Source organism: Salvelinus fontinalis, chromosome 11 (genome assembly GCF_029448725.1).
Source record: "Salvelinus fontinalis isolate EN_2023a chromosome 11, ASM2944872v1, whole genome shotgun sequence".
Classification (NCBI taxonomy): Eukaryota; Metazoa; Chordata; class Actinopteri; order Salmoniformes; family Salmonidae; genus Salvelinus; species Salvelinus fontinalis.
Window position 1 is genome coordinate 52867438 of NC_074675.1, and position 23764 is coordinate 52891201.

Here is a 23764-nt window from a genome sequence, read left to right on the forward strand (position 1 = left end):
GCAGTAGGGATCACCAGGGATGTTCTCTGTTTAGTGAGTCCACCCGATCAGAGGCAGTAGGGATGACCAGGGATGTTCTCTGTTTAGTGAGTCCTCCAGATCAGAGGCAGTAGGGATCACCAGGGATGTTCTCTGTTTAGTGAGTCCACCCGATCAGAGGCAGTAGGGATGACCAGGGATGTTCTCTGTTTAGTGAGTCCACCCGATCAGAGGCAGTAGGGATGACCAGGGATGTTCTCTGTTTAGTGAGTCCGCCAGATCAGAGTCAGTAGGGATCACCAGAGATGTTCTCTGTTTAGTGAGTCCGCCCGATCAGAGAAAGTAGGGATGACCAGGGATGTTCTTTTGATAAGTGTGTGAATTAGACAATTTTCTTGTCCTGCTAAACATTCAAAATGTAACCAGTACTTTTAGGTGTCAGGAAAAATGTATAGAGTAAAAAGTACATAATTTTCTTTAGTAATGTAGTGAAGTAAAAGTAAAAGTAGTCAAAAATATAAATAGTAAAGTACAGATACCCTAAAAAACTCCTTAAGTAGTACTTTCAAGTATTTTTACTTCAGTACTTTACACCACTGCTTGTATCTTGCTTTGCGCTTATGTACAGGGCACCATTGAAGGCAGTCATTTCTGGGGTAGTGTTAAGTGTGAAGGTGGAGCCATGTAAGTTGAAGATTCCTGGTGTTTGTGATGCCCGCCAATTGGCGCTACGCAGACCCGGTGGGGAGCGTGGTGAAACAGAGGTGACAGTGTGTTATTTTTAAGCTTTGATCCAGAGTCATTACCTGACCAAGTAATGTTTGGATATATAAGTTATACTGTTAGAGCTTTTGTGCCGAATACATTGGAGGTGTTCTAGGTGTCACGAAGCCAAGATGTGGGAATTGTGCACAAGAACATGGGACAGAGGAATGTTTCAGTGGAAGAAGTTGTGTATGTCAACTTTGGGGGAGACAATGTTGCTGGCGATTGCAGGTATCCAGTGCGAGAGAGGCAGGTTGAGGTGGCCAGGGTCAGAGTAGTACAGAAGATGTGGTATGCTGAGGCAGTGAAGAAAGTAGAGGAGGGTGGATCCAAGGTGAGGGATTCTGAGAGGATCCCTGTGAATAGTAGATCTGTGCCAGAACAGAGCGATGGGCCAACGAGTGCATGTTTCCGCATGGTTTGTTTTCTTAGCGTTCATAGCAATGATTATCAACTGTACCGCAGAGATGGAACCTAAGTCACAGAAAATAGATGCTGTGGTGGCAGCTACAGAGAAGTACTAGGGGGGTACGTGATTTGACTTCAGAAGAGTTACAGTGTGCGTTGAGTTCTCTTAAAACAGATAACAAAATATTTGAGACTGTATCTAATGATGTACTACTCAATATACTCCTTAAACTAATTTCCTGTATCCCCTTCTCGCTCATACTCGATCTCTGCCTCTCTCTTTCCCTCTGATACTGCCCACACTGCAGTGTGTTCCGTCCTCTCAGGCTGTTGGCCTGGGGCAGGATCAGATCGTGTAGTGGAATAAGGTGATGGGTTTTAGTGAGTGTAGGGTTAGTTGGTAGGGTAATAAAACATATATTTGTATGTTTATTGATTTGTTCCCATTTTGTATCACAAAGTATAATAGATTTATACTATAGTTCAGTTGGCGGCAGTAATGCAAGATATTGGATGCCAACCGCAGTTAAACCTCACCGAAGAAGAGCAGACTACAGAAAGATAGGGAGGGTGTTGATCCATCTGGTTTGTTTAAGAGACGTCTGGATACTACCGTGTATCAGGATTTTGTGGCCATTTACACAGATGGTTCAAAAGATCCAAGGACAGGACGTACTGGGTCAGCATTTGTATTGCAGGAATGTGAGGTGGCAGTCAGGAAACGTATTACAAAGTGTTTGAAAAACTTGTCAATAATCAACTGACTGGCTTTCTCGATGTCTATAGTAATCTTTCTGGTACGCAATCTGGTTTCCACTCAGGTTATGGATGGATCACTGTAACCTTAAAGGTCCTCAATGATGTCACCATTTCCCTTGATTCTAAGCAATGTTGTGCTCCTATTTTTATTGACTTGGTCAAAGCTTTTGATACGGTAGACCATTCCATTCTTGTGGGCCGGCTAAGGAGTATTGGTGCCTCTGAGGGGTCTTTGGCCTGGTTTGATAACTACCTCTCTCAAAGACCGCAGTGTATAAAGTCAGAACATCTGCTGTCTCAGCCACTGCCTGTCCCCAAAATGTGTGTTAAACATTCTACAACAAAGCTTTCTTAGTGCCCAACAAGCCTTCTCTGCCCTTAACCTTGTTCTGAAAACCTCCAAAACAAAGGTTATGTGATTTGGTAAGAAGGGTTTGAGGGTTTAGAGCTTGAGGTAGTCACCTCATGCAAGTACTTGGGAGTATGGCTAGACGGTACACTGTCGTTCTCTCAGCACATATCAAAGCTGCAGGCTAAGTTTACATCTAGACTTGGTTTCCTCTATTGTAATCCCTCCTCTTTCACCCCAGCTGCCAAACCCTGATTCAGATGACCATGCTAGATTACGGCGACGTCATTTATCGATCGGCAGTTAAGGGTGCTCTCGAGCAGCTAGATGTTCTTTACCATTCGGCCATCAGATTTGCCACCAATGCTCCTTGTAGGACACATCACTGCATTCTATACTCTTTTTTTTTTTTTTTTTTTTTACTCCTCTGTAAACTGGTCATCTCTGTATACCCATCGCAAGACCCACTGGTTGATGCTTATTTATAAAACCCTCTTAGTCCTCACTCCCCCCATCTGAGATATCTACTGCAGTCCTCATTCTCCACATACAACACCCGTTCTGCCAGTCACATTCTCTTAAAGGTCCCCAAAGCACACACATCCCTGGGTCGCTCCTCTTTTCAGTTTGCTGCTGCTAGCAATGAACGAGCTTCAACAAACGCTCAAACTGGACAGTTTTATCTCCATCTCTTCATTTAAAGACTCAATCATGGACACTCTTACTGACAGTTGTCGCTGCTTCGCATTATGTATTGTTGTCTCTACCTTCTTGCCCTTTATGCTGTTGTCTGTGCCCAATAATGTTGTACCATGTTTGTGCTTCTACCATGTTGGGCTGCTGCCATGTTGTGTTGCTACGATTTTGTTGTCATGTTGTGTTGCTACCATGCTGTGTTGTCATGTGTTGCTGCCTTGCTATGTTGTTGTCTTAGGTCTCTCTTTATGTAGTGTTGTGGTGTCTCTCTTGTCGTGATGTGTGTTTTATTCTATATTTTTATTGTATTTGTATTTTTTTTATCCTATCCCCGCAGGAGGCCTTTTGCGTTTTGGTAGGCCATCACTGTAAATAAGAATGTGTTCTTAACTGACCTGCCTAGTTAAATAAAGGTTAAAATAAAAAATAAACAGCTCATTTGGCTGAATATACGGTGGAGCTGATGGCCATACTCTTGGCCTTGCAGTGGGTGGAGAAAGTCAAGCCAGACACAGTAGTCATTTGCTCTGATTCATGTGCAGTGTTGATGAGTCTCCAGCTTTAGCTCAGGTAGCAGACAAATCAAATCAAACGTTGTCACATGCGCCGAATACAACAGGTGTAGCACCTTAACGTGAAATGCTTACTTACAAGCCCTTAACCAACAGCGCAGTTCAAGAAGAGTTTTTATTTTTTTTTACCTTTATTTATCCAGGAAGGGCTCATTGAGATTTAAAATCTCTTTTTCAAGAGCGTCCTGGAGTTAAGAAAATATTTACCAAATAAACTAAAATAAAAAAAAGTAACACAATAAAATAACAATAAAGAGGCTACTGTATATACAGGGGGTACTGGTACCAAGTCAGTGTGCAGGGGTACAGGTTAGTTGAGGTAATTTGTACATGTAGGTACCTGCTTTACGAGGTGCTACAAACCCATGGCAGGATTAGACAGATGGGTATACAGATACGATTTACTTGGGTCTCAGCCCATGTGGGGGTGGAGGGGAACGAGGCAGTTGATGTACTGGCTAAACAAGCACTTAGTAGTGGGGATGTTGTAGTCTCAATGAGAAAGGCAAAAGGTCTGATATAGACAGTGATGGTGCAGAGATGGCAGGAGCAGTGGAATAGAAATACTATGGGAAGGCATTTATTTCAAGTACAGAGGAAAGTCGGGAGGGGAGGACGGCAGGAAGGGACAGAAGAGAGGAGGCTACTTTTTTACGAGATTAAGGGTGGGATTAAATGTGATAGGGAAGCATCCAACAGGAAAGTGTGATTATTGCCAGGAAACAGAGACCGTGGAGCATGTATTGCTACAGTGTGGGCAGTATCAGAGGGAAAGAGAGAGGCAGAGATCGAGCGAGAAGGGGATACAGGAAATTAGTTTAAGGAGTATATTGAGTAGTACGTCATTAGATATAGTCTCAAATATTTTGTTATCTTTTTTAAGAGCAACGGGGATGGCAGGTAGGATTTAGATCCTCCTTGTCTCTAGCCCACACTCCAGTACAGTAGGTGGCGGTAATACACCATAACGTTGGCTACCAACCGCCGATAAACCCCACCGAAGAAGGAAGAAGAAGAACCGTAGGAAGTGTTGACAAATAATACAGTTTGACGTTTCACGTCAACGGACAGTGAATGCAAATATTGTTTGCAATCAATGCTACTGTAGTCGTTGTACCTTAGCATAATTTGTCAGACTTCCAGAGTCATCTTTTAATTTAACATCATTATTTAATCGTACAAATTGTTCAATTATGTGATGTCGTTTAAGTGAATCTAGTAGTAGCTGTCATCCAAGTAGGACAAACGTTAGCTAGTTATCTAACGTTATCTCCCAGAGACAACGTTAGCTAGTTATCTAACGTTATCTCCCAGAGACATGGCGACTTAATAAATGACCCACCACACGCCTTCAAATTCGGTGACAGCACAACGTAAAATAAGCGATGTCTCAACTTATGGATTCTGGAGAGAATACGCCATTGCTCAAAGATGATTCTGGCAGGTGGGTTATAGCGCAGACTAACGTTTAGTTATTATTCCATACAGCTTTACTGTTTATGCTCCCAAAGTTCACATTTGTCACTTGCCTCAATCGTGATCAATCATGTTGTTCTGTCATTGTCGAGTTTATGTAGTTTGTCCTTTCTGTCTAGTGATGACTCCCAAAATGATGAATACAAGAGTAGATGGCGGTCAATTCGTGTAATGTACTTCACAATGTTTCTAAGCAGCGTTGGTAAGCAAATTTGATTCCATTTATTTTATCCTAGCCACATGGCCTACCTTTTTAAAAGTGAAAGACTGAATGGATACCAGTAACTTCCCCTGGGAAAGTTGTTAGTCGTGGACGTGTGAGTCATAGATGTTAACCATAGCCCGAAACTATTAATGGTATGTGACATTGATTAGTCTGTGTTTATGCTATGCAACATGTTAAACGATGGATATAGCCTAGGCTTAATTATTTGTGACTTCCTCTAGGTTTCACTATTGTCATCACGTCAGTATGGCCGTATCTGCAAAAGGTGAGGTTGATGTTGTTTTCCTGCTCTTGTCTTACAACTTTTTTGGTTGATTATAGGAACCAACTAACTTGCTCATACTCAATACTATTAATTTCAATTTAAGTCCAATTTTAGAGCTGAAAAGGAGAAGTGAGAAAGAAAAAAAATAAGCAAAGAAGAACCTCCCTGTTTTATTTCTTAGAAATGCCAGAAACTGTATACGCCATGTTTCTGTTGAAGTTGTGGGTGTGCTATTCCACCCTCTCCCTTTTGAAATATAAATGTGAAGCTCTTGAAATAATCCTCAAAACTGTGACAATATCAATAGTGCATGCAAAAGACAAAAGAAATTAGAATGGTTAACTAAGAGAGAAATGCGTACATAGCTCATGTCCAAACCACAATCTACAGCACGACTGACACGGTGGTTGACCACAAAGACATCGTCATTGCGGTTTTGATACCGTTATCGCCTGTCAAATCTCCTCTATCTGCCCGTCTAGATTGATGACAGTGCCAGCGCTAGTTTCCTGGGCTGGGTGGTGGCGTCCTACAGCTTGGGCCAGATGCTGGCGTCCCCCCTCTTTGGGCTCTGGTCCAATCACAGACCCAGGAGAGAACCGCTGGCCTGCTCTATTTTCATCAACGTCACAGCCAACATCTACTACTCCTACATCTACCTACCCACATCACAGAACAAATACCACATGCTCATGTCTCGAGCTTTAGTAGGTTTTGGAGCAGGTAGGCTATGTCTCTGGTTTAGTCAGATGTATTACACTATCACCAGTCAAAGTCAAGGGGCTCTTTCACTGCACACTTGTGCTTGCAGATTTCCTTTTGTTTTGTTGGGGTAGGCAACCCTGATATTTTTTGATTTGACCGACGTGGATGACCAATGTGTGTTGAATTTTGGCAATCATTGAACTGATCAATTAGCTCAGTTGGTCAGGTGTGGTGCCTCGTTGTAACACAATTATTAAATTGGAGTCATTTAGCAGACGCTCTTATCCAAAGCAACTTACAGTAGTGAGTGGATACATTTTCATACCTTTTTCCCCCCCTGTACTGGTCCCCTGTGGTAATCAAGCCCACAACCCTGGCGTTGCAAGCACCATGGTCTGTCACCTGAGCCACACGGGACCATGCAGTACCTGCGACACTCCAGGAACATTGCCCCTTTTTCTCCCACCTGTATTGTTGGAACAAATCTAATTTGGACGTGCTTGTCTAATATTTGGTTGTTGGTCCTGTTGTTTTGTTGTTGTTGTTGCTAGGGAACGTAGCTGTTGTGAGGTCCTATGTTGCTGGAGCCACCTCACTGAAGGAGAGGAACAGTGCTATGGCTAACACAAGTGCCTGTCAGGCTCTGGGGTTCATTCTGGGTCCAGGTATGGTGGTTCTCCCTTTTCCCCATTACTCAGTCTCATAGTGAGCGTTGGCTGTCTTTCTACATCGGAGCACTGTATGCTTGACCTGGTACGCTGCGCAAGTGCACATTGTCAACATTAGGTATTAACTATACGAGTATGTTCAGACACAGTGAGCCTATTTCGCTATAAGGCTACGTCAATTGAGAGAGGTGTGAAGACTAGTCAACAGAAAGGGATTCAGCAGTTGATTAGCGAGTGTGACGATCTGCGGTAAAACTGAACTATGACATAAGTGAGAATACAACAAATCGGAAACAACAAAAAATCGGAACCAATTTGTTCACTTTTGACATTGTACGACGCTAATCTCTGATAATCTCTGTACTAGCAGCAGTGTTTACTAGGGCTGGGAATTGCCAGGGACCTCACGATACGATATTGTCACCATACTTCGGTGCCGATACGATATGTATAGCGATTCTCACGATTCTATATGTATAGCAATTCTCACGATTCTATATGTATAGCAATTCTCACGATTCTATATGTATAGCAATTCTCACGATTCTATATGTATAGCGATTCGACACTATGATTTCATTGAGATTTGATCTTGTAAACATATTGCTCACCATGTGTCTACTGCAGAGAGACGAGAGAGAGAGCCAGGATAATACGTTTTTGATCAGTCGTGGAAATAAAGTGCTGAAAATAAATGAGCTCCCTGTTTTAAAAAGAAGATGGAGAACAAGCTATGAAGGAGAAATACTGGAGTTTTGCTGCAGCTACAGCCGACTAGCACAAAAATAATATTGCGATGTTGTCTATGATAAATCCTCAAAAACAATATTCTGATATGTAACTGTATTGATCCCCCCCCCCCCAAAACAGATCATTGTTTACAACTTGACGTCATAGTGGAAAAAGCTCATTAGACAGCAGCTACGGTGTATTATATTTGAATTTGTTTTTTCAGCTCTCCAGGCCGGTTTGTCATTTATTGGTGAACAGGGTGTTAGCGTGAAGGTAATTGACCTACAGTTGAATATGTACACCGCCCCAGCTCTACTGGCTGCATTATTTGGCGTCATCAATATCCTGCTCGTCCTATTAGTACTAAGGTGAGCGGGTTACATTTTGAACTTTTACTGACATCTTTGGATTTATCCAAATAGCATCTTGGGATTTCACCAAGTAAATTTACCATCTGTTCAAGTATATGTTCATCTGACGATGTTGACGTGGATAGTAGCACAGGTCTCTTTACTGCCATGCTGGGAGCAGGCAGGATTCATGATTTGGGGGCGGCAGGGTAGCCTAGTGGATAGAGCATTGGTTGCTAGATCGAATCTCTGAACTGACAAAGTAAAAATTCTGTTGTTCTGCCCCTGAACAAGCCAGTTAAACCCACTGTTCCTAGGCTGTCATTGTAAATAAGAATTTGTTCTTAACTGACTTGCCTAGTTAAATAATATATATATATTTTTTAAACTCTCCCATTTCTGTTCAACAGGGAACACCAAGTTGACGACTATGGAAGACATATCAGAGCCATCAATTATGTGTCTGAAGGTAAATACTTTTCCAAAAGACTGGTTGAATAAATCAGAGCCTTGTCTGTTATGTAGTTGATATTACCTTGTATTTAACCCAGTAACAGCTTGCATGAAGACCTATAGGACGTACCTTTTTCAACAAGTTTTGAACATTGAGTGGTTGTGGATAGATTAAGCGTCTTTTGTAGCTGAAACAAGATAAAGTAGTACGCTAGCTTTGTCTTGTAAGTTGTTGAGTGACATATCCTCTCTCTTCTCGTACAGAACGACTGAATGTCAGCCAGGAAACAGAAGGGGATATTGATCAAGTTGCTGTCTTGACCTCCAATGTTCTATTTTTCATCATCATGTTCATGTTCGCAGTCTTTGAGACGTATGTACTGTTTACGGTCGCGTGCCAATAATGTAGTATCATCGGCAATGCATAAGAATAATATCAGTATTTGTTGAATACTTGAAGGTCATTTAGGAAACACACGACTGTGTCGGAAGTCACGAGTAAAACCAGTGCAAGTTGTATTTTGCTATTTTCATCCCGTTGTTTTTCCACACGTGTCATCTGTGGAGGGTTTCTACACTTATGCTTTTTAATGGTTGATTTTCAGCATAGCCACACCCCTATCTATGGACATGTTCTCTTGGACTAGGAAGGATGCAGTGCTATACAACGGTATCATACTGTCCTGCGTCGGCTTTGAGTCCATCCTGGTGTTTCTACTTGTGAAGGTTCTCTCTCAAAGGTAAGACGTTCAAATCAAATTTGATTTGTCACACGAGTGTTTAGCAGATGTTATTGCGGGTGTGGCGAAATGCTTGTGTTTCTAGCTCCAACAGTGCAGTAACATCTAACAAGTAATATATATATATATATACCAATTTCACCACAATACACACAAATCCAAAGTAAAATAATGGAATTAAGAATATATAAATATTTGAACAAGCAGTCGGAGCAGCATCGACTAAGATACAGTAGAACACTTCACTGTTCATCTCATAATAATGAAAACAAAGAACACAGGTACTGACTGTCAGGGGAAAGTTTTGTAATTGTGAACGCCACTGTCAGGATATAGTATTGAGAGTTGAATTGACTGTGCGTTGAGTATGAAAGGCACTGTTGTCTTCCAGGATTGGTGATCGTCCTGTGCTCCTTGGAGGCTTGGCCATCATATTCTGTGGCTTCTTTGTCCTGCTCCCATGGGGGAACCATTACCCTGCGATCCAGTGGGCAGGTATGGAATCGATGGCTTTTTGACCTTTCCCCTTTACCTAAGGTTGTTTAACGTCAGTGATGTGACATTTTAGTCTTCTTCACAATTCTTATAGTTTTTTTTTTGGGGGGGGGGGGTGGGGGGGGGGTTCAAATTCAACTGTAAATACAGTATGTTAGCAGCATAGACTGAGCTATAGGACTGCAGGAATGAAGATACAGGTACTGAGACAGTTTGTGTTATACTTACAGTGCCTTCCGAAAGTATTCATACCCCTTTTTGTTGTTACAGTCTGAATTCAAAGTGGATTAAATTGTTTTGTTTTTCCTCACATCTACACACAGTACCCCATAATGACAAAGTGAAAACTTATTTATTGAAAATGAAATACAAAAATATCTCATTTACATAAGTATTCACACCCCTGAGTCAATACATGCATGCCATTGGCAGCGATTACAGCTGTGAGTCCTTCTAGGTAAATCTAAGAGCTTTGCACACCTGGATTGTACAATATTTGCACAATATTATTTAAAAAAATGATTCAAACGTTGTCAAGTTGGTGTTTGATCATTGATAGAAGGCAATTTAAGTCTTGCCATAGAGGCCACTCAGGAACATTCAATGCCGCCTTGGTAAGCAACTCCAGTGTATATTTGAAAGGTGAATTGGTCTCCCAGTGTCCGTTGGAAAGCAGAGTGAACCAGGTTTTCCTCTATGATTTTGCTTGTGCTTAGCTCTAGTCTGTTTCTTTTGATCATAAAAAACTCCCTAGTCCTTGCTGATGACATGCATACCCATAACATGATGCAGCCACCACCATGCTTGAAAATATGAAGAGTGGTACTCCGACTGTTTTAAAGTCACCAATGGCCTCATCGTGAAATCCCTGCGCAGTTTCCTTCCTCTCCGGCAACTGAGTTAGGAAGGACACCTGTATCTTTGTAGTGACTTGGTATATTAATACACCATCCAAAGTGTAATTTAATAATTTCATCATGCTCAAAGGGATATTCGATGTCTGCTTTTAATTTTTTTTACCCATCTACCAATAGGTGCCCTTCATAGCGGGGCATTGGAAAACATCCCTGGTCTTTGTGGTTGAATCTGTGTTTGAAATTCACTGCTCAACTGAGGGACCTTACAGATAATTGTTTGTGTGGGGTACAGAGATGAGGTAGTCATTAAAAAAACATGTTAAACACTATTTCACACAGAGTGAGTCCATGCAACTTGTTATGTGACTTGTTAAGCAGATATTTACACCTGAAATGATGTAGGCTTGCCGTAACAAAGGGGTTGAATACTTATTGACTCAAGACATTTCAGTGTTTAATATTTAATTAATTTGTAAAAATGTATAAAAACATGATTCCATGATGGGGTACTGTATGTAAGCCAGACACACACAATCTCAATGTAATCCATATTAAATTCAGGCTGTAACACAACAACATGTGGGGGAAAAATCAAGGGGTGTGAATAATTTCTGAAGGCACTATCTCTCTCAAAAAAACACAGACCTCAAGAATAACACTGTCATCCACGAGGCGTTTGCCCCAACCCCGGTCTCCAACAGCTCCTTCGAGCCGACAGGCTGTCCTGCTGAACAGACATGGTGCCAGTATACCCCCGCCATTCACTTGGCACAGTTCCTTACCGCCGACGTCCTCATTGGAGCGGGCTACCCGGCCTGCAACGTGATATCCTACACGCTCTACTCCAAAATCTTAGGGTCCAAGCCTCAGGTATGTTAACGTGTTCAGAACACAGCTTCACCGTTGACACATATCTAATTCTAACACTATCATACTGAACCAATTAAAGGGGCATTGAGAGATCCAAGACTCCTCTGTTAGCATTTTTAGCATTCCAACTCATTCATCCACTGTGGCGGTGTCTTCCGAATGACAGTACGTCCATTGTCATGAATGGGGCCTCTCATAGGCCATATTTTCATTGGAATGAGAGTGGATTTTTAAATGATCTTATTGCTTGTATGTAGCCGTACCTCCATTGTGACTCTCTGGACTCCTACTGCTTTGTGTTTTAATATTCTATGCCAGGTTTTCATAAAGGTATGTACCCGTACCTCCATTGTGACTCTCTGGACTCCTACTGCTTTGTATTTTAATATTCTATGCCAGGTTTTCATAAAGGTATGTACCCGTACCTCCATTGTGACTCTCTGGACTCCTACTGCTTTGTGTTTTAATATTCTATGCCAGGTTTTCATAAAGGAATGAGAGGCTGGCACACAGAATATTGCTGCTGCCCAGTGCTTTATTCATGCAACAAAATTAGGCAATGTTTAGGCCTGCATTCAAATATATGCTTGTTGAAGTATTTGTTTTTTTAAAATACTTATTCTGTGTATTAGGGTATTTGAAAGTACTGTATTTTCAAACAATTTCCTATAAATACTGTTTTCAAATACATTTGAAATACCCCCAGGACCAATCAGACCTGGGCCCGTATCCACAAAGCATCTCAGAGTAGGAAATTGCTCGTAAGTGCTGAGAATATAAATATTTATGTTAAGGGTTCAAAATAAAAGCTAGGCTTTAAACCTCTTTAGTCATACGAGTCCTAACCTAGTTGACAGATGTTTAGGAGACCTCGTGAGCTCTCCTAACCAGTTAAGAGTTAGCTCTCCTAACCAGTTCAGAGTTAGCTCTCCTAACCAGTTAAGAGTTATCAGCAGGCGTCTTGACAATAGAAAAATACAGTGAGTCAAGTGGTTCCTGCGCCACATGGAATTTGTTTAGGAGTTGTTAAAAGATTATTTTGATATTTTTATGTGATCAATCCATAAATAAATCCAGACCTACATGCAACAGTATCTATTGCTCTTTTGACAATGATTACTCACAACGCCTAAAAAAAATGTAACATGTTGAGATGTACTTATTATATTTTTCCGGCTTTCGAATAGGCACATTATTCTCCTCTCAACTTACTCTTCCCCGGGTCCTTAGTGTACAAGCGAAAGTAGTGCACTGTGTTTTTAGTCAATAAAGCTGATAGAAAATAATGTTTAATAAATAATAACTAAAGTTGATGTTTTAAGTCCATATCAATGCTTAAATCACATCATGAGACAGTTTTGTTCAGGTGAGAAAGAAAAAAATGAAAAAAAGTATAATTTCGAATTCCCCTTTAATTGCCCATCAGGCCCCTTTTAATGGCGCCTCTAGCAATTTAATTGAGAGGGTTTTGGGGAAAGGTTCTGTGTCAACCCACAAGACATCAACTGGCTACACACAGAGTGATAAATTAATGCACACACACCACACCACACATGGGCAATATCTCTGGAAATGTATTGGCAGATATTGTGTTAGGTTTTGGCTTTTTAAACCAATAGTGGCTAACCAGGGATGGGATAATGTCACTGTTGCATTGATTTAGATAGTAACTGGGAGCTCGCGTTGTCCCGATACTTTCAGAATTGTTTGGCGAACTAATCATAGGTGGGCTGTGAGCTACTGGTAGTTCGCAATGGAAAGCATCTAGGGCTTATGTTAAAAGGAAGACTCAGCGAGAGGCTCTACTTCACTGCTGTTTTTGGTCCTGTGGCTTCCATGCTGTACACAGCGTGAAGCTAACCCGTGCAGATACTGTGGGAGAGCGAATTGTTGCGTCTCGCTCATCTCAATGTCCTCTCAGGTGCTGCTCGTGGTGGCAATGTCAGTCTAGCTTTAACTCTGTGTTCAATGAAAGTGATAGATCTTTCAAACATTGCATGCAACATGGTATACAACTATAGAAACGGGGGACTCTTGCAGGAGGGTGTTTGACTGGTTCAGAGTTCAATGTGCCACCATTTCGTGTTGTAAAGAATCCAGATGTTTAGAGGACAATCCAAATAGAGGGGGTTTACTGCACATGGGGAAAGTCTGCAGAGGACAATCCAAATAGAGGGGGTTTACTGCACATGGGGAAAGTCTGCAGAGGACAATCCAAATAGAGGGGGTTTACTGCACATGGGGAAAGTCTGCAGAGGACAATCCAAATAGAGGGGGTTTACTGCACATGGGGAAAGGCTGCAGGATAATGTTGAGGGCTTTGTCAGTCGCGCACAACATGGAAAGGAAAACAAAAGTTGGCCACCCCATGCATACAAGGGAGGGGCGTGGCCAGTGTAGAGGAAAAACCTGGTTTCTACCATGAGCCTTTGCAACAGCAATATTATCGTCAAATGACTTGATGCCTACTGTGGACTGCCAAAGCGATTTATTTGTTCAACAGGAGGGATGAGTGTGTTGATATAACGGTAATATTGTCAACATTTAATTTTTTAACAAATATCAGAATTGGTTAAAAAAAGGTTATGCATGCCAACATATTAGGCAATAATTAAGAGTAGACAAGGTGATCGTGTCAGCTGGGAGGTTTTTTTTTGTCTTAAAAACAGGTTTTAACAGTATTCTTAGGACCTTTTTATGAGATGCTTTGTGGATATGGACTCTGGTTTCAAATGCATGGGAGTGTTTAAATATTTGTATTTGAAAATACACTTCTTTTTGAGTATTTACTAATAAACGTCCAAATATTCAATATATATATCCTAATACTTACTGTATGTAAATGTATTGAATACTTGAACCCAGGTCTGGTTTAGACTTCTCAGAAATCTTCGTCAGGTCAACCACAGGTCTCTTCATATCATTCCAACCCAGCACCGGTATTCTCAAAATGTGCAGATCATATTTTTCTACTATGCCAGGTGTAACGTTTAAAACAAAAATCTCAGCTGACTAGACTGGCACAGCGTGTGTAAAAGACTAGACTGGTACGGCGTGTAAAAGACTAGACTGGTACGGCGTGTGTAACAGACTAGACTGGTACGGCGTGTGTAACAGACTAGACTGGTACGGCGTGTGTAACAGACTAGACTGGTACGGCGTGTGTAACAGACTAGACTGGTACGGCGTGTGTAACAGACTAGACTGGTGCGGCGTGTGTAACAGACTAGACTGGTACGGCGTGTGTAACAGACTAGACTGGTGCGGCGTGTGTAACAGACTAGACTGGTGCGGCGTGTGTAACAGACTAGACTGGTGCGGCGTGTGTAACAGACTAGACTGGTGCGGCGTGTGTAACAGACTAGACTGGTGCGGCGTGTGTAACAGACTAGACTGGTGCGGCGTGTGTAACAGACTAGACTGGTGCGGCGTGTGTAACAGACTAGACTGGTGCGGCGTGTGTAACAGACTAGACTGGTGCGGCGTGTGTAACAGACTAGACTGGTGCGGCGTGTGTAACAGACTAGACTGGTGCGGCGTGTGTAACAGACTAGACTGGTGCGGCGTGTGTAACAGACTAGACTGGTGCGGCGTGTGTAACAGACTAGACTGGTGCGGCGTGTGTAACAGACTAGACTGGTGCGGCGTGTGTAACAGACTAGACTGGTGCGGCGTGTGTAACAGACTAGACTGGTGCGGCGTGTGTAACAGACTAGACTGGTGCGGCGTGTGTAACAGACTAGACTGGTGCGGCGTGTGTAACAGACTAGACTGGTGCGGCGTGTGTAACAGACTAGACTGGTGCGGCGTGTGTAACAGACTAGACTGGTGCGGCGTGTGTAACAGACTAGACTGGTGCGGCGTGTGTAACAGACTAGACTGGTGCGGCGTGTGTAACAGACTAGACTGGTGCGGCGTGTGTAACAGACTAGACTGGTGCGGCGTGTGTAACAGACTAGACTGGTGCGGCGTGTGTAACAGACTAGACTGGTGCGGCGTGTGTAACAGACTAGACTGGTGCGGCGTGTGTAACAGACTAGACTGGTGCGGCGTGTGTAACAGACTAGACTGGTGCGGCGTGTGTAACAGACTAGACTGGTGCGGCGTGTGTAACAGACTAGACTGGTGCGGCGTGTGTAACAGACTAGACTGGTGCGGCGTGTGTAACAGACTAGACTGGTGCGGCGTGTGTAACAGACTAGACTGGTGCGGCGTGTGTAACAGACTAGACTGGTGCGGCGTGTGTAACAGACTAGACTGGTGCGGCGTGTGTAACAGACTAGACTGGTGCGGCGTGTGTAACAGACTAGACTGGTGCGGCGTGTGTAACAGACTAGACTGGTGCGGCGTGTGTAACAGACTAGACTGGTGCGGCGTGTGTAACAGACTAGACTGGTGCGGCGTGTGTAACAGACTAGACTGGTGCGGCGTGTGTAACAGACTAGACTGGTGCGGCGTGTGTAACAGACTAGACTGGTGCGGCGTGTGTAACAGACTAGACTGGTGCGGCGTGTGTAACAGACTAGACTGGTGCGGCGTGTGTAACAGACTAGACTGGTGCGGCGTGTGTAACAGACTAGACTGGTGCGGCGTGTGTAACAGACTAGACTGGTGCGGCGTGTGTAACAGACTAGACTGGTGCGGCGTGTGTAACAGACTAGACTGGTGCGGCGTGTGTAACAGACTAGACTGGTGCGGCGTGTGTAACAGACTAGACTGGTGCGGCGTGTGTAACAGACTAGACTGGTGCGGCGTGTGTAACAGACTAGACTGGTGCGGCGTGTGTAACAGACTAGACTGGTGCGGCGTGTGTAACAGACTAGACTGGTGCGGCGTGTGTAACAGACTAGACTGGTGCGGCGTGTGTAACAGACTAGACTGGTGCGGCGTGTGTAACAGACTAGACTGGTGCGGCGTGTGTAACAGACTAGACTGGTGCGGCGTGTGTAACAGACTAGACTGGTGCGGCGTGTGTAACAGACTAGACTGGTGCGGCGTGTGTAACAGACTAGACTGGTGCGGCGTGTGTAACAGACTAGACTGGTGCGGCGTGTGTAACAGACTAGACTGGTGCGGCGTGTGTAACAGACTAGACTGGTGCGGCGTGTGTAACAGACTAGACTGGTGCGGCGTGTGTAACAGACTAGACTGGTGCGGCGTGTGTAACAGACTAGACTGGTGCGGCGTGTGTAACAGACTAGACTGGTGCGGCGTGTGTAACAGACTAGACTGGTGCGGCGTGTGTAACAGACTAGACTGGTGCGGCGTGTGTAACAGACTAGACTGGTGCGGCGTGTGTAACAGACTAGACTGGTGCGGCGTGTGTAACAGACTAGACTGGTGCGGCGTGTGTAACAGACTAGACTGGTGCGGCGTGTGTAACAGACTAGACTGGTGCGGCGTGTGTAACAGACTAGACTGGTGCGGCGTGTGTAACAGACTAGACTGGTGCGGCGTGTGTAACAGACTAGACTGGTGCGGCGTGTGTAACAGACTAGACTGGTGCGGCGTGTGTAACAGACTAGACTGGTGCGGCGTGTGTAACAGACTAGACTGGTGCGGCGTGTGTAACAGACTAGACTGGTGCGGCGTGTGTAACAGACTAGACTGGTGCGGCGTGTGTAACAGACTAGACTGGTGCGGCGTGTGTAACAGACTAGACTGGTGCGGCGTGTGTAACAGACTAGACTGGTGCGGCGTGTGTAACAGACTAGACTGGTGCGGCGTGTGTAACAGACTAGACTGGTGCGGCGTGTGTAACAGACTAGACTGGTGCGGCGTGTGTAACAGACTAGACTGGTGCGGCGTGTGTAACAGACTAGACTGGTGCGGCGTGTGTAACAGACTAGACTGGTGCGGCGTGTGTAACAGACTAGACTGGTGCGGCGTGTGTAACAGACTAGACTGGTGCGGCGTGTGTAACAGACTAGACTGGTGCGGCGTGTGTAACAGACTAGACTGGTGCGGCGTGTGTAACAGACTAGACTGGTGCGGCGTGTGTAACAGACTAGACTGGTGCGGCGTGTGTAACAGACTAGACTGGTGCGGCGTGTGTAACAGACTAGACTGGTGCGGCGTGTGTAACAGACTAGACTGGTGCGGCGTGTGTAACAGACTAGACTGGTGCGGCGTGTGTAACAGACTAGACTGGTGCGGCGTGTGTAACAGACTAGACTGGTGCGGCGTGTGTAACAGACTAGACTGGTGCGGCGTGTGTAACAGACTAGACTGGTGCGGCGTGTGTAACAGACTAGACTGGTGCGGCGTGTGTAACAGACTAGACTGGTGCGGCGTGTGTAACAGACTAGACTGGTGCGGCGTGTGTAACAGACTAGACTGGTGCGGCGTGTGTAACAGACTAGACTGGTGCGGCGTGTGTAACAGACTAGGCTGGTGCGGCGTGTGTAACAGACTAGGCTGGTGCGGCGTGTGTAACAGACTAGGCTGGTGCGGCGTGTGTAACAGACTAGGCTGGTGCGGCGTGTGTAACAGACTAGGCTGGTGCGGCGTGTGTAACAGACTAGGCTGGTGCGGCGTGTGTAACAGACTAGGCTGGTGCGGCGTGTGTAACAGACTAGGCTGGTGCGGCGTGTGTAACAGACTAGGCTGGTGCGGCGTGTGTAACAGACTAGGCTGGTGCGGCGTGTGTAACAGACTAGGCTGGTGCGGCGTGTGTAACAGACTAGGCTGGTGCGGCGTGTGTAACAGACTAGGCTGGTGCGGCGTGTGTAACAGACTAGGCTGGTGCGGCGTGTGTAACAGACTAGGCTGGTGCGGCGTGTGTAACAGACTAGGCTGGTGCGGCGTGTGTAACAGACTAGGCTGGTGCGGCGTGTGTAACAGACTAGGCTGGTGCGGCGTGTGTAAAAGACTAGGCTGGTGCGGCGTGTGTAACAGACTAGGCTGGTGCGGCGTGTGTAACAGACTAGGCTGGTGCGGCGTGTGTAACAGACTAGGCTGGTGCGGCGTGTGTAACAGACTAGGCTGGTGCGGCGTGTGTAACAGACTAGGCTGGTGCGGCGTGTGTAACAGACTAGGCTGGTGCGGCGTGTGTAACAGACTAGGCTGGTGCGGCGTGTGTAAAAGACTAGGCTGGTGCGGCGTGTGTAACAGACTAGGCTGGTGCGGCGTGTGTAACAGACTAGGCTGGTGCGGCGTGTGTAACAGACTAGGCTGGTGCGGCGTGTGTAACAGACTAGGCTGGTGCGGCGTGTGTAACAGACTAGGCTGGTGCGGCGTGTGTAACAGACTAGGCTGGTGCGGCGTGTGTAACAGACTAGGCTGGTGCGGCGTGTGTAACAGACTAGGCTGGTGCGGCGTGTGTAACAGACTAGGCTGGTGCGGCGTGTGTAACAGACTAGGCTGGTGCGGCGTGTGTAACAGACTAGGCTGGTGCGGCGTGTGTAACAGACTAGGCTGGTGCGGCGTGTGTAACAGACTAGGCTGGTGCGGCGTGTGTAACAGACTAGGCTGGTGCGGCGTGTGTAACAGACTAGGCTGGTGCGGCGTGTGTAAAAGACTAGGCTGGTGCGGCGTGTGTAAAAGACTAGGCTGGTGCGGCGTGTGTAACAGACTAGGCTGGTGCGGCGTGTGTAACAGACTAGGCTGGTGCGGCGTGTGTAACAGACTAGGCTGGTGCGGCGTGTGTAAAAGACTAGGCTGGTGCGGCGTGTGTAAAAGACTAGGCTGGTGCGGCGTGTGTAAAAGACTAGGCTGGTGCGGCGTGTGTAAAAGACTAGGCTGGTGCGGCGTGTGTAAAAGACTAGGCTGGTGCGGCGTGTGTAAAAGACTAGGCTGGTACGGCGTGTGTAAAAGACTAGGCTGGTACGGCGTGTGTAAAAGACTAGGCTGGTACGGCGTGTGTAAAAGACTAGGCTGGTACGGCGTGTGTAAAAGACTAGGCTGGTACGGCGTGTGTAAAAGACTAGACTGGTACGGCGTGTGTAAAAGACTAGACTGGTACGGCGTGTGTAAAAGACTAGACTGGTACAGTGTGTAAAAGACTAGACTGGTACACAGCGTGTGTAACAGACTAGACTGGTACGGCGCGTGTAACAGACTAGACTGGTACGGCGTGTAACAGACCACAAAATGGAATAAACAGCATGTGGGTCTTTTTTCCCCCCTGTCCCCCAGGGTGTGTACATGGGGTGGTTGACAGCCTCCGGTAGCGGGGCCCGGACCCTGGGGCCCGTGTTCGTCTCCCAGGTGTACACAATCCTGGGTCCACGTTGGGCTTTCAGCCTCATCTGTGGCATGGTGCTGGGGGCCATATTTCTCCTGGGGGCCCTCTACCACAAACTCATCTCCTTCGCCGTGCGTCACGGCAGGATCCTGGAGTAACAAATGTAGACTTTGTCGACTTTTACCCTAAAATGAGAAGCTTTCACTAATGAAGTTGCTGCCGGGGATGTGCTGACAGTTTCACAATGCCTTATAGTTTGTTACTCAGGTTTGATATTGAAGATGTTTGGTTCAAGAACAAAAACGGTAGGGCCATTTATTTTCGCTGCTGTTGAGAGTCACTTCTCTAGTTGAAAAGGAACTACTTCTACCACTAATTGTACTGCAGTAACGGCTACTTCTCTGACTTTGTATGGAAAAGCAATTTCAAAATGAGCTCTCTCTCTCTCTCTCTTTGAAAGTGTACTTGGCTTGTTTTGGGGGAACCACTGATTTAAACATCGGTTAATTTGTTACATTTTATGTTGTAACTGGTTTGAATAATGGTAACTTTTAGTATTGAATAATATGTACAGGTATGTAGTTGAAGTGACTGATTCCAACAGAGTCACTTGTTATTGAAATAATGGAAAACCTGTTATGTGATATTGTGGGAATAAACTCAGCAAAAAAAGAAACTTGCCTTTTTCAAGACCCTGTCTTTCAAAGATAATTTGTAAAAATCCTAATAACTTCACAGATCTTCATTGTAAAGGGTTTAAACACTGTATCCCATGCTTGTTCATTGAATCATAAACAATTAATGAACATGCACCTGTGGAACGGTCGTTAAGACACTAACAGCTTACAGACGGTAGGCAATTAAGGTCACAGTTCTGAAAACTTAAGACACTTACACCGAGGCCTGTACTCTGGAGCGGGATCAATTGAGGTGGAGTGTCCGTCATTGTCTGGGGCGGTGGATCACAGCATCATCGGACTGAGCTTGTTGTCATTGCAGGCAATCTCAATGCTGTGCGTTACAGGGAAGGCATCCTCCTCCCTTATGTGGTACCCTTTCTGCAGGCTCATCCTGACATGACCCTCCAGCATGACAATGCCACCACGCACAGAATGAGCAGTATGGCTGATTTCCTGCAAGACAGGAATGTCAGTGTTCTGCCATGGCCAGCGAAGAGCCCGGATCTCAATCGCATTGAGCACGTCTGGGACCTGTTGGATCAGAGGGTGAGGACTAGGGCCCTTCCCCCCAGAAATGTCCGGGAACTTGCAGGTGCCTTGGTGGACGAGTGGGGTAACATCTCACAGCAAGACCTGGCAAATCTGGTGTAGTCCATGAGGAGGAGATATACTGCAGCACTTAATGCAGCTGGTGGCCACACCAGATACTGACAGTTACTTTTGATTTTGACCCCGCCCGTTGTTCAGGGACACATTTTTCCATTTCTGTTAGTCACATGTCTGTGGAACTTGTTCAGTTTGTCTCAGTTGTTGAATCTTATGTTCATACAAATATTTGCACGTTAAGTTTGCTGAAAATAAACGCAGTTGACAGTGAGAGGACGTTTCTAATTTTTTTTTGCTGAGTTTATATTGAAATATGTTATAAGAAGAGGTGCAAGTCTTGCTTGTGAATCTTAATGCATTTACATCATTGTTTTTTATCTATTAAAAGTATATAATTTTTGTGAATTTTGAATAAAAATAGTATTTAGAAACATATTTTGTTATACTAACATGAGTCCTGCTTCTATCACAGATGTGCTTTTACCACATCTTGACTTTGTTGTTCTTTGAAGCAGTCTTACATCCTGATAATTATTTGCTATCATGAGATTGTAATTTTTTACGATACATTGATAATGCCTACAGTAAGAATCCATGTTTTATGTGATAAGAATAAATGCAGTCACATATCAAAATGGTCCTGTTGTATTGCTTGAAAAAGGAAAGGTGTATTATATTAATCTGAGTGGCTGCGTGACCGGACTCTGGATGCCTCTTCCCGATGGCCAAACAAAAAGTGTCTTGTTTACAGGTGTCGTTCTTTATAAACTAGGGGACCAGTGAGAATTTCCTAAGCTGGACAACTTGTTACAGCTGTTAAGTCATTGATAATAATCAACAACAAAAAAATTGTCATTACATCGGTGGGTGGGTTGGGATCAAAATTCACAAGTTGATTTAAAATCTGTGTTTAAAAGCCTTTATCATGGTTGGCGTCTTGACAGATTTGTCCAAAATAATTTGTGATTAAAAAAAACAACAACATTACTCTGTCCTTTCATGTGTTATTTTACTCTGGTAGCTTCTCTGCTGCTTTCCCCTCCCTCTTCTCAGACACCCGTGGAGATGATCGTATGTCTTCATCAGCCTGTATCATTTTCACGATTCTGTCATCAAAATACATAACGTATATACTGACAGTTAACATTATAATTTCTATGAATCAATTATTTTGTTCTGTAACGTTTAACCAGTCAAACTGGAGCACCATAACACATGACAGTTTAACCAGTCATTGTGGATACTAGGGATATATAGATTTAACTTTTCTTTTGACACTTTATAGCCAAGTTTTGTGCTTTAATACGGTATGTGTTCTTTATTTGACCATGGGAAATGTTTTTAAAACCACATTTTAATACAAATCTGAGGTTCAAACAATTATGATTACCCCACCTGGTTTTGGTTTTAAAAAAGAAAAGAAAAGAGGGACTGGGCTGAAATATGACCACTCAAATTCAGACGATGGACTCGGGTTTGAGTCCCGGGTGGGATGGTGCCTGTGAGGCCATCGGAGAGGCGTGTGAGGGACTTAGTATAAAGAACAGTGGGGGACACGCTCTCCCGAAGGAAGGGGGTAGTGTAGCGACCTTCAATGATGCATACAAACACTAGATTGCGGATGCTATGTATTGGCCAATGAGAGGCTTTGAACCACCGTCCGTATTGGTACTTCTGAGTCCTCAGAAGGAGCAGTCCTCCATAGGAATGAATGGATCAGATCTCTTGGTGTAACGCTTTAGTTGTTGGGTGTCAGTCACTGACCACCCCCCCACGTACCTACAATTCCCAACCATACTCCCCTTATGTACAAGTCACAGGTTGCCCTATATGAGCAAATATGAAACCTTATTTCTAAATGTCTTCTTTTTTTTTTTTTTTTTTACGCTTTTCTACTATGACATAAGGACCTTCATTTTGACATTTCCAAATAGAAAGCCATGACCTGTAAGTGACCCACTGGGGTCAAGCCAAACAGAGCAGTTATATGCTCTGACTCGTGCCGTGTTAATGAGTCTGCAGACAATCAATCAAATGTATTTATAAAGCCCTTTTTACATCAGCCGATGTCACAAAGTGCTATACAGAAACCTAGCCTAAAACCCCAAACCGCAAGCAATGCAGATATAGAAGCACGGTAGCTAAGAAAGTCTCCCTAGAAAGTCCAGAACCTAGGAAGAAACAGGCTCTGAGGGGTGGCCTGTCCTCTTCTGGCTGTCCTGGGTGGAGATTATAACAGAACATGGTCAAGATCTTCAAAGATTCATAGATGACCAGCAGGGTCAGATAAAAATAATCACAGTGGTTGTAGAGGGTGCAACAGGTCAGCACCTCAGGAGTAAATGTCAGTTGGCTTTTCATAGCTGATCAGAGTTAGATACAGCAGGTGAGGTAGAGAGAGAGAGTCCAAAACAGCAGGTCTGGGACAAGGTAGCATGTCCAGTGAACAGGTCAGGGTTCCATAGCCGCAGGCAGAACAGTTGAAACTGGCTCTGCAGCATGACCAGGTGGACTGGGGACAGCAAGGAGTCATCAGGCCAAGTAATCCTGGTCCTAGGGCTCAGGTCCTGAGAGAACTTAAAATTAACACAGGCCACTGGATAGGATGGGGAAAATACTCTCTTCCGCTGAGCTACATCCCCTTAGATTGCAAGTAGTTGCGTTTGGGGATAGAGAAAAAGTGAGCCGAGGGTAAAGAATGCTGTTTAGCCCCCTCACTGCGAAATATCTTTTGCCCTCTCCCTGGTGGTCTAGTGATTAGGATTCGGCGCTCTCACCGCAGCGTCCCGGGTTTGATTCCCGTTCATGGAATGAATTGCTTTTGGGGAAACACTAGGCAAACATCAAAAACTTGGCACAACTGCAGAAAAAGTTATCCTCGTGTGAGCCAGTGACCTAAGGATTGTTGATATTTCAAGTACTCTCTGC

At 44.7% G+C, this 23764-nt stretch overlaps 1 protein-coding gene across 1 annotated transcript; it reads left to right on the forward strand.

The window, feature by feature from the left end:
- The first annotated feature begins 4513 nt into the window (after positions 1 to 4513).
- On the forward strand, positions 4514 to 21471 carry mfsd8 (major facilitator superfamily domain containing 8). The gene is made up of 12 exons (XM_055939011.1): positions 4514 to 4972; positions 5124 to 5206; positions 5452 to 5495; positions 5978 to 6218; positions 6752 to 6865; positions 7824 to 7968; positions 8361 to 8419; positions 8668 to 8776; positions 9009 to 9143; positions 9535 to 9638; positions 11139 to 11365; positions 19502 to 21471. Exons 1-12 carry the CDS (start codon positions 4914 to 4916, stop codon positions 19706 to 19708), a joined length of 1527 nt encoding a protein of 508 aa, XP_055794986.1. The 5' UTR covers positions 4514 to 4913; the 3' UTR covers positions 19709 to 21471.
- Positions 21472 to 23764: the final 2293 nt, after the last annotated feature.

What these genes read in the sequence shown, in the direction of transcription:
- mfsd8 (XM_055939011.1), top strand. Translation starts at nt 4,914, where the DNA reads ATGTCTCAACTTATGGATTCTGGAGAGAATACGCCATTGCTCAAAGAT. An exon ending in CTCAAAGATGATTCTGGCAG is followed by an intron (nt 4,973 to 5,123) that starts GTGGGTTATAGC and finishes CTTTCTGTCTAG; the next exon opens with TGATGACTCCCAAAATGATG. An exon ending in AATGTTTCTAAGCAGCGTTG is followed by an intron (nt 5,207 to 5,451) that starts GTAAGCAAATTT and finishes GACTTCCTCTAG; the next exon opens with GTTTCACTATTGTCATCACG.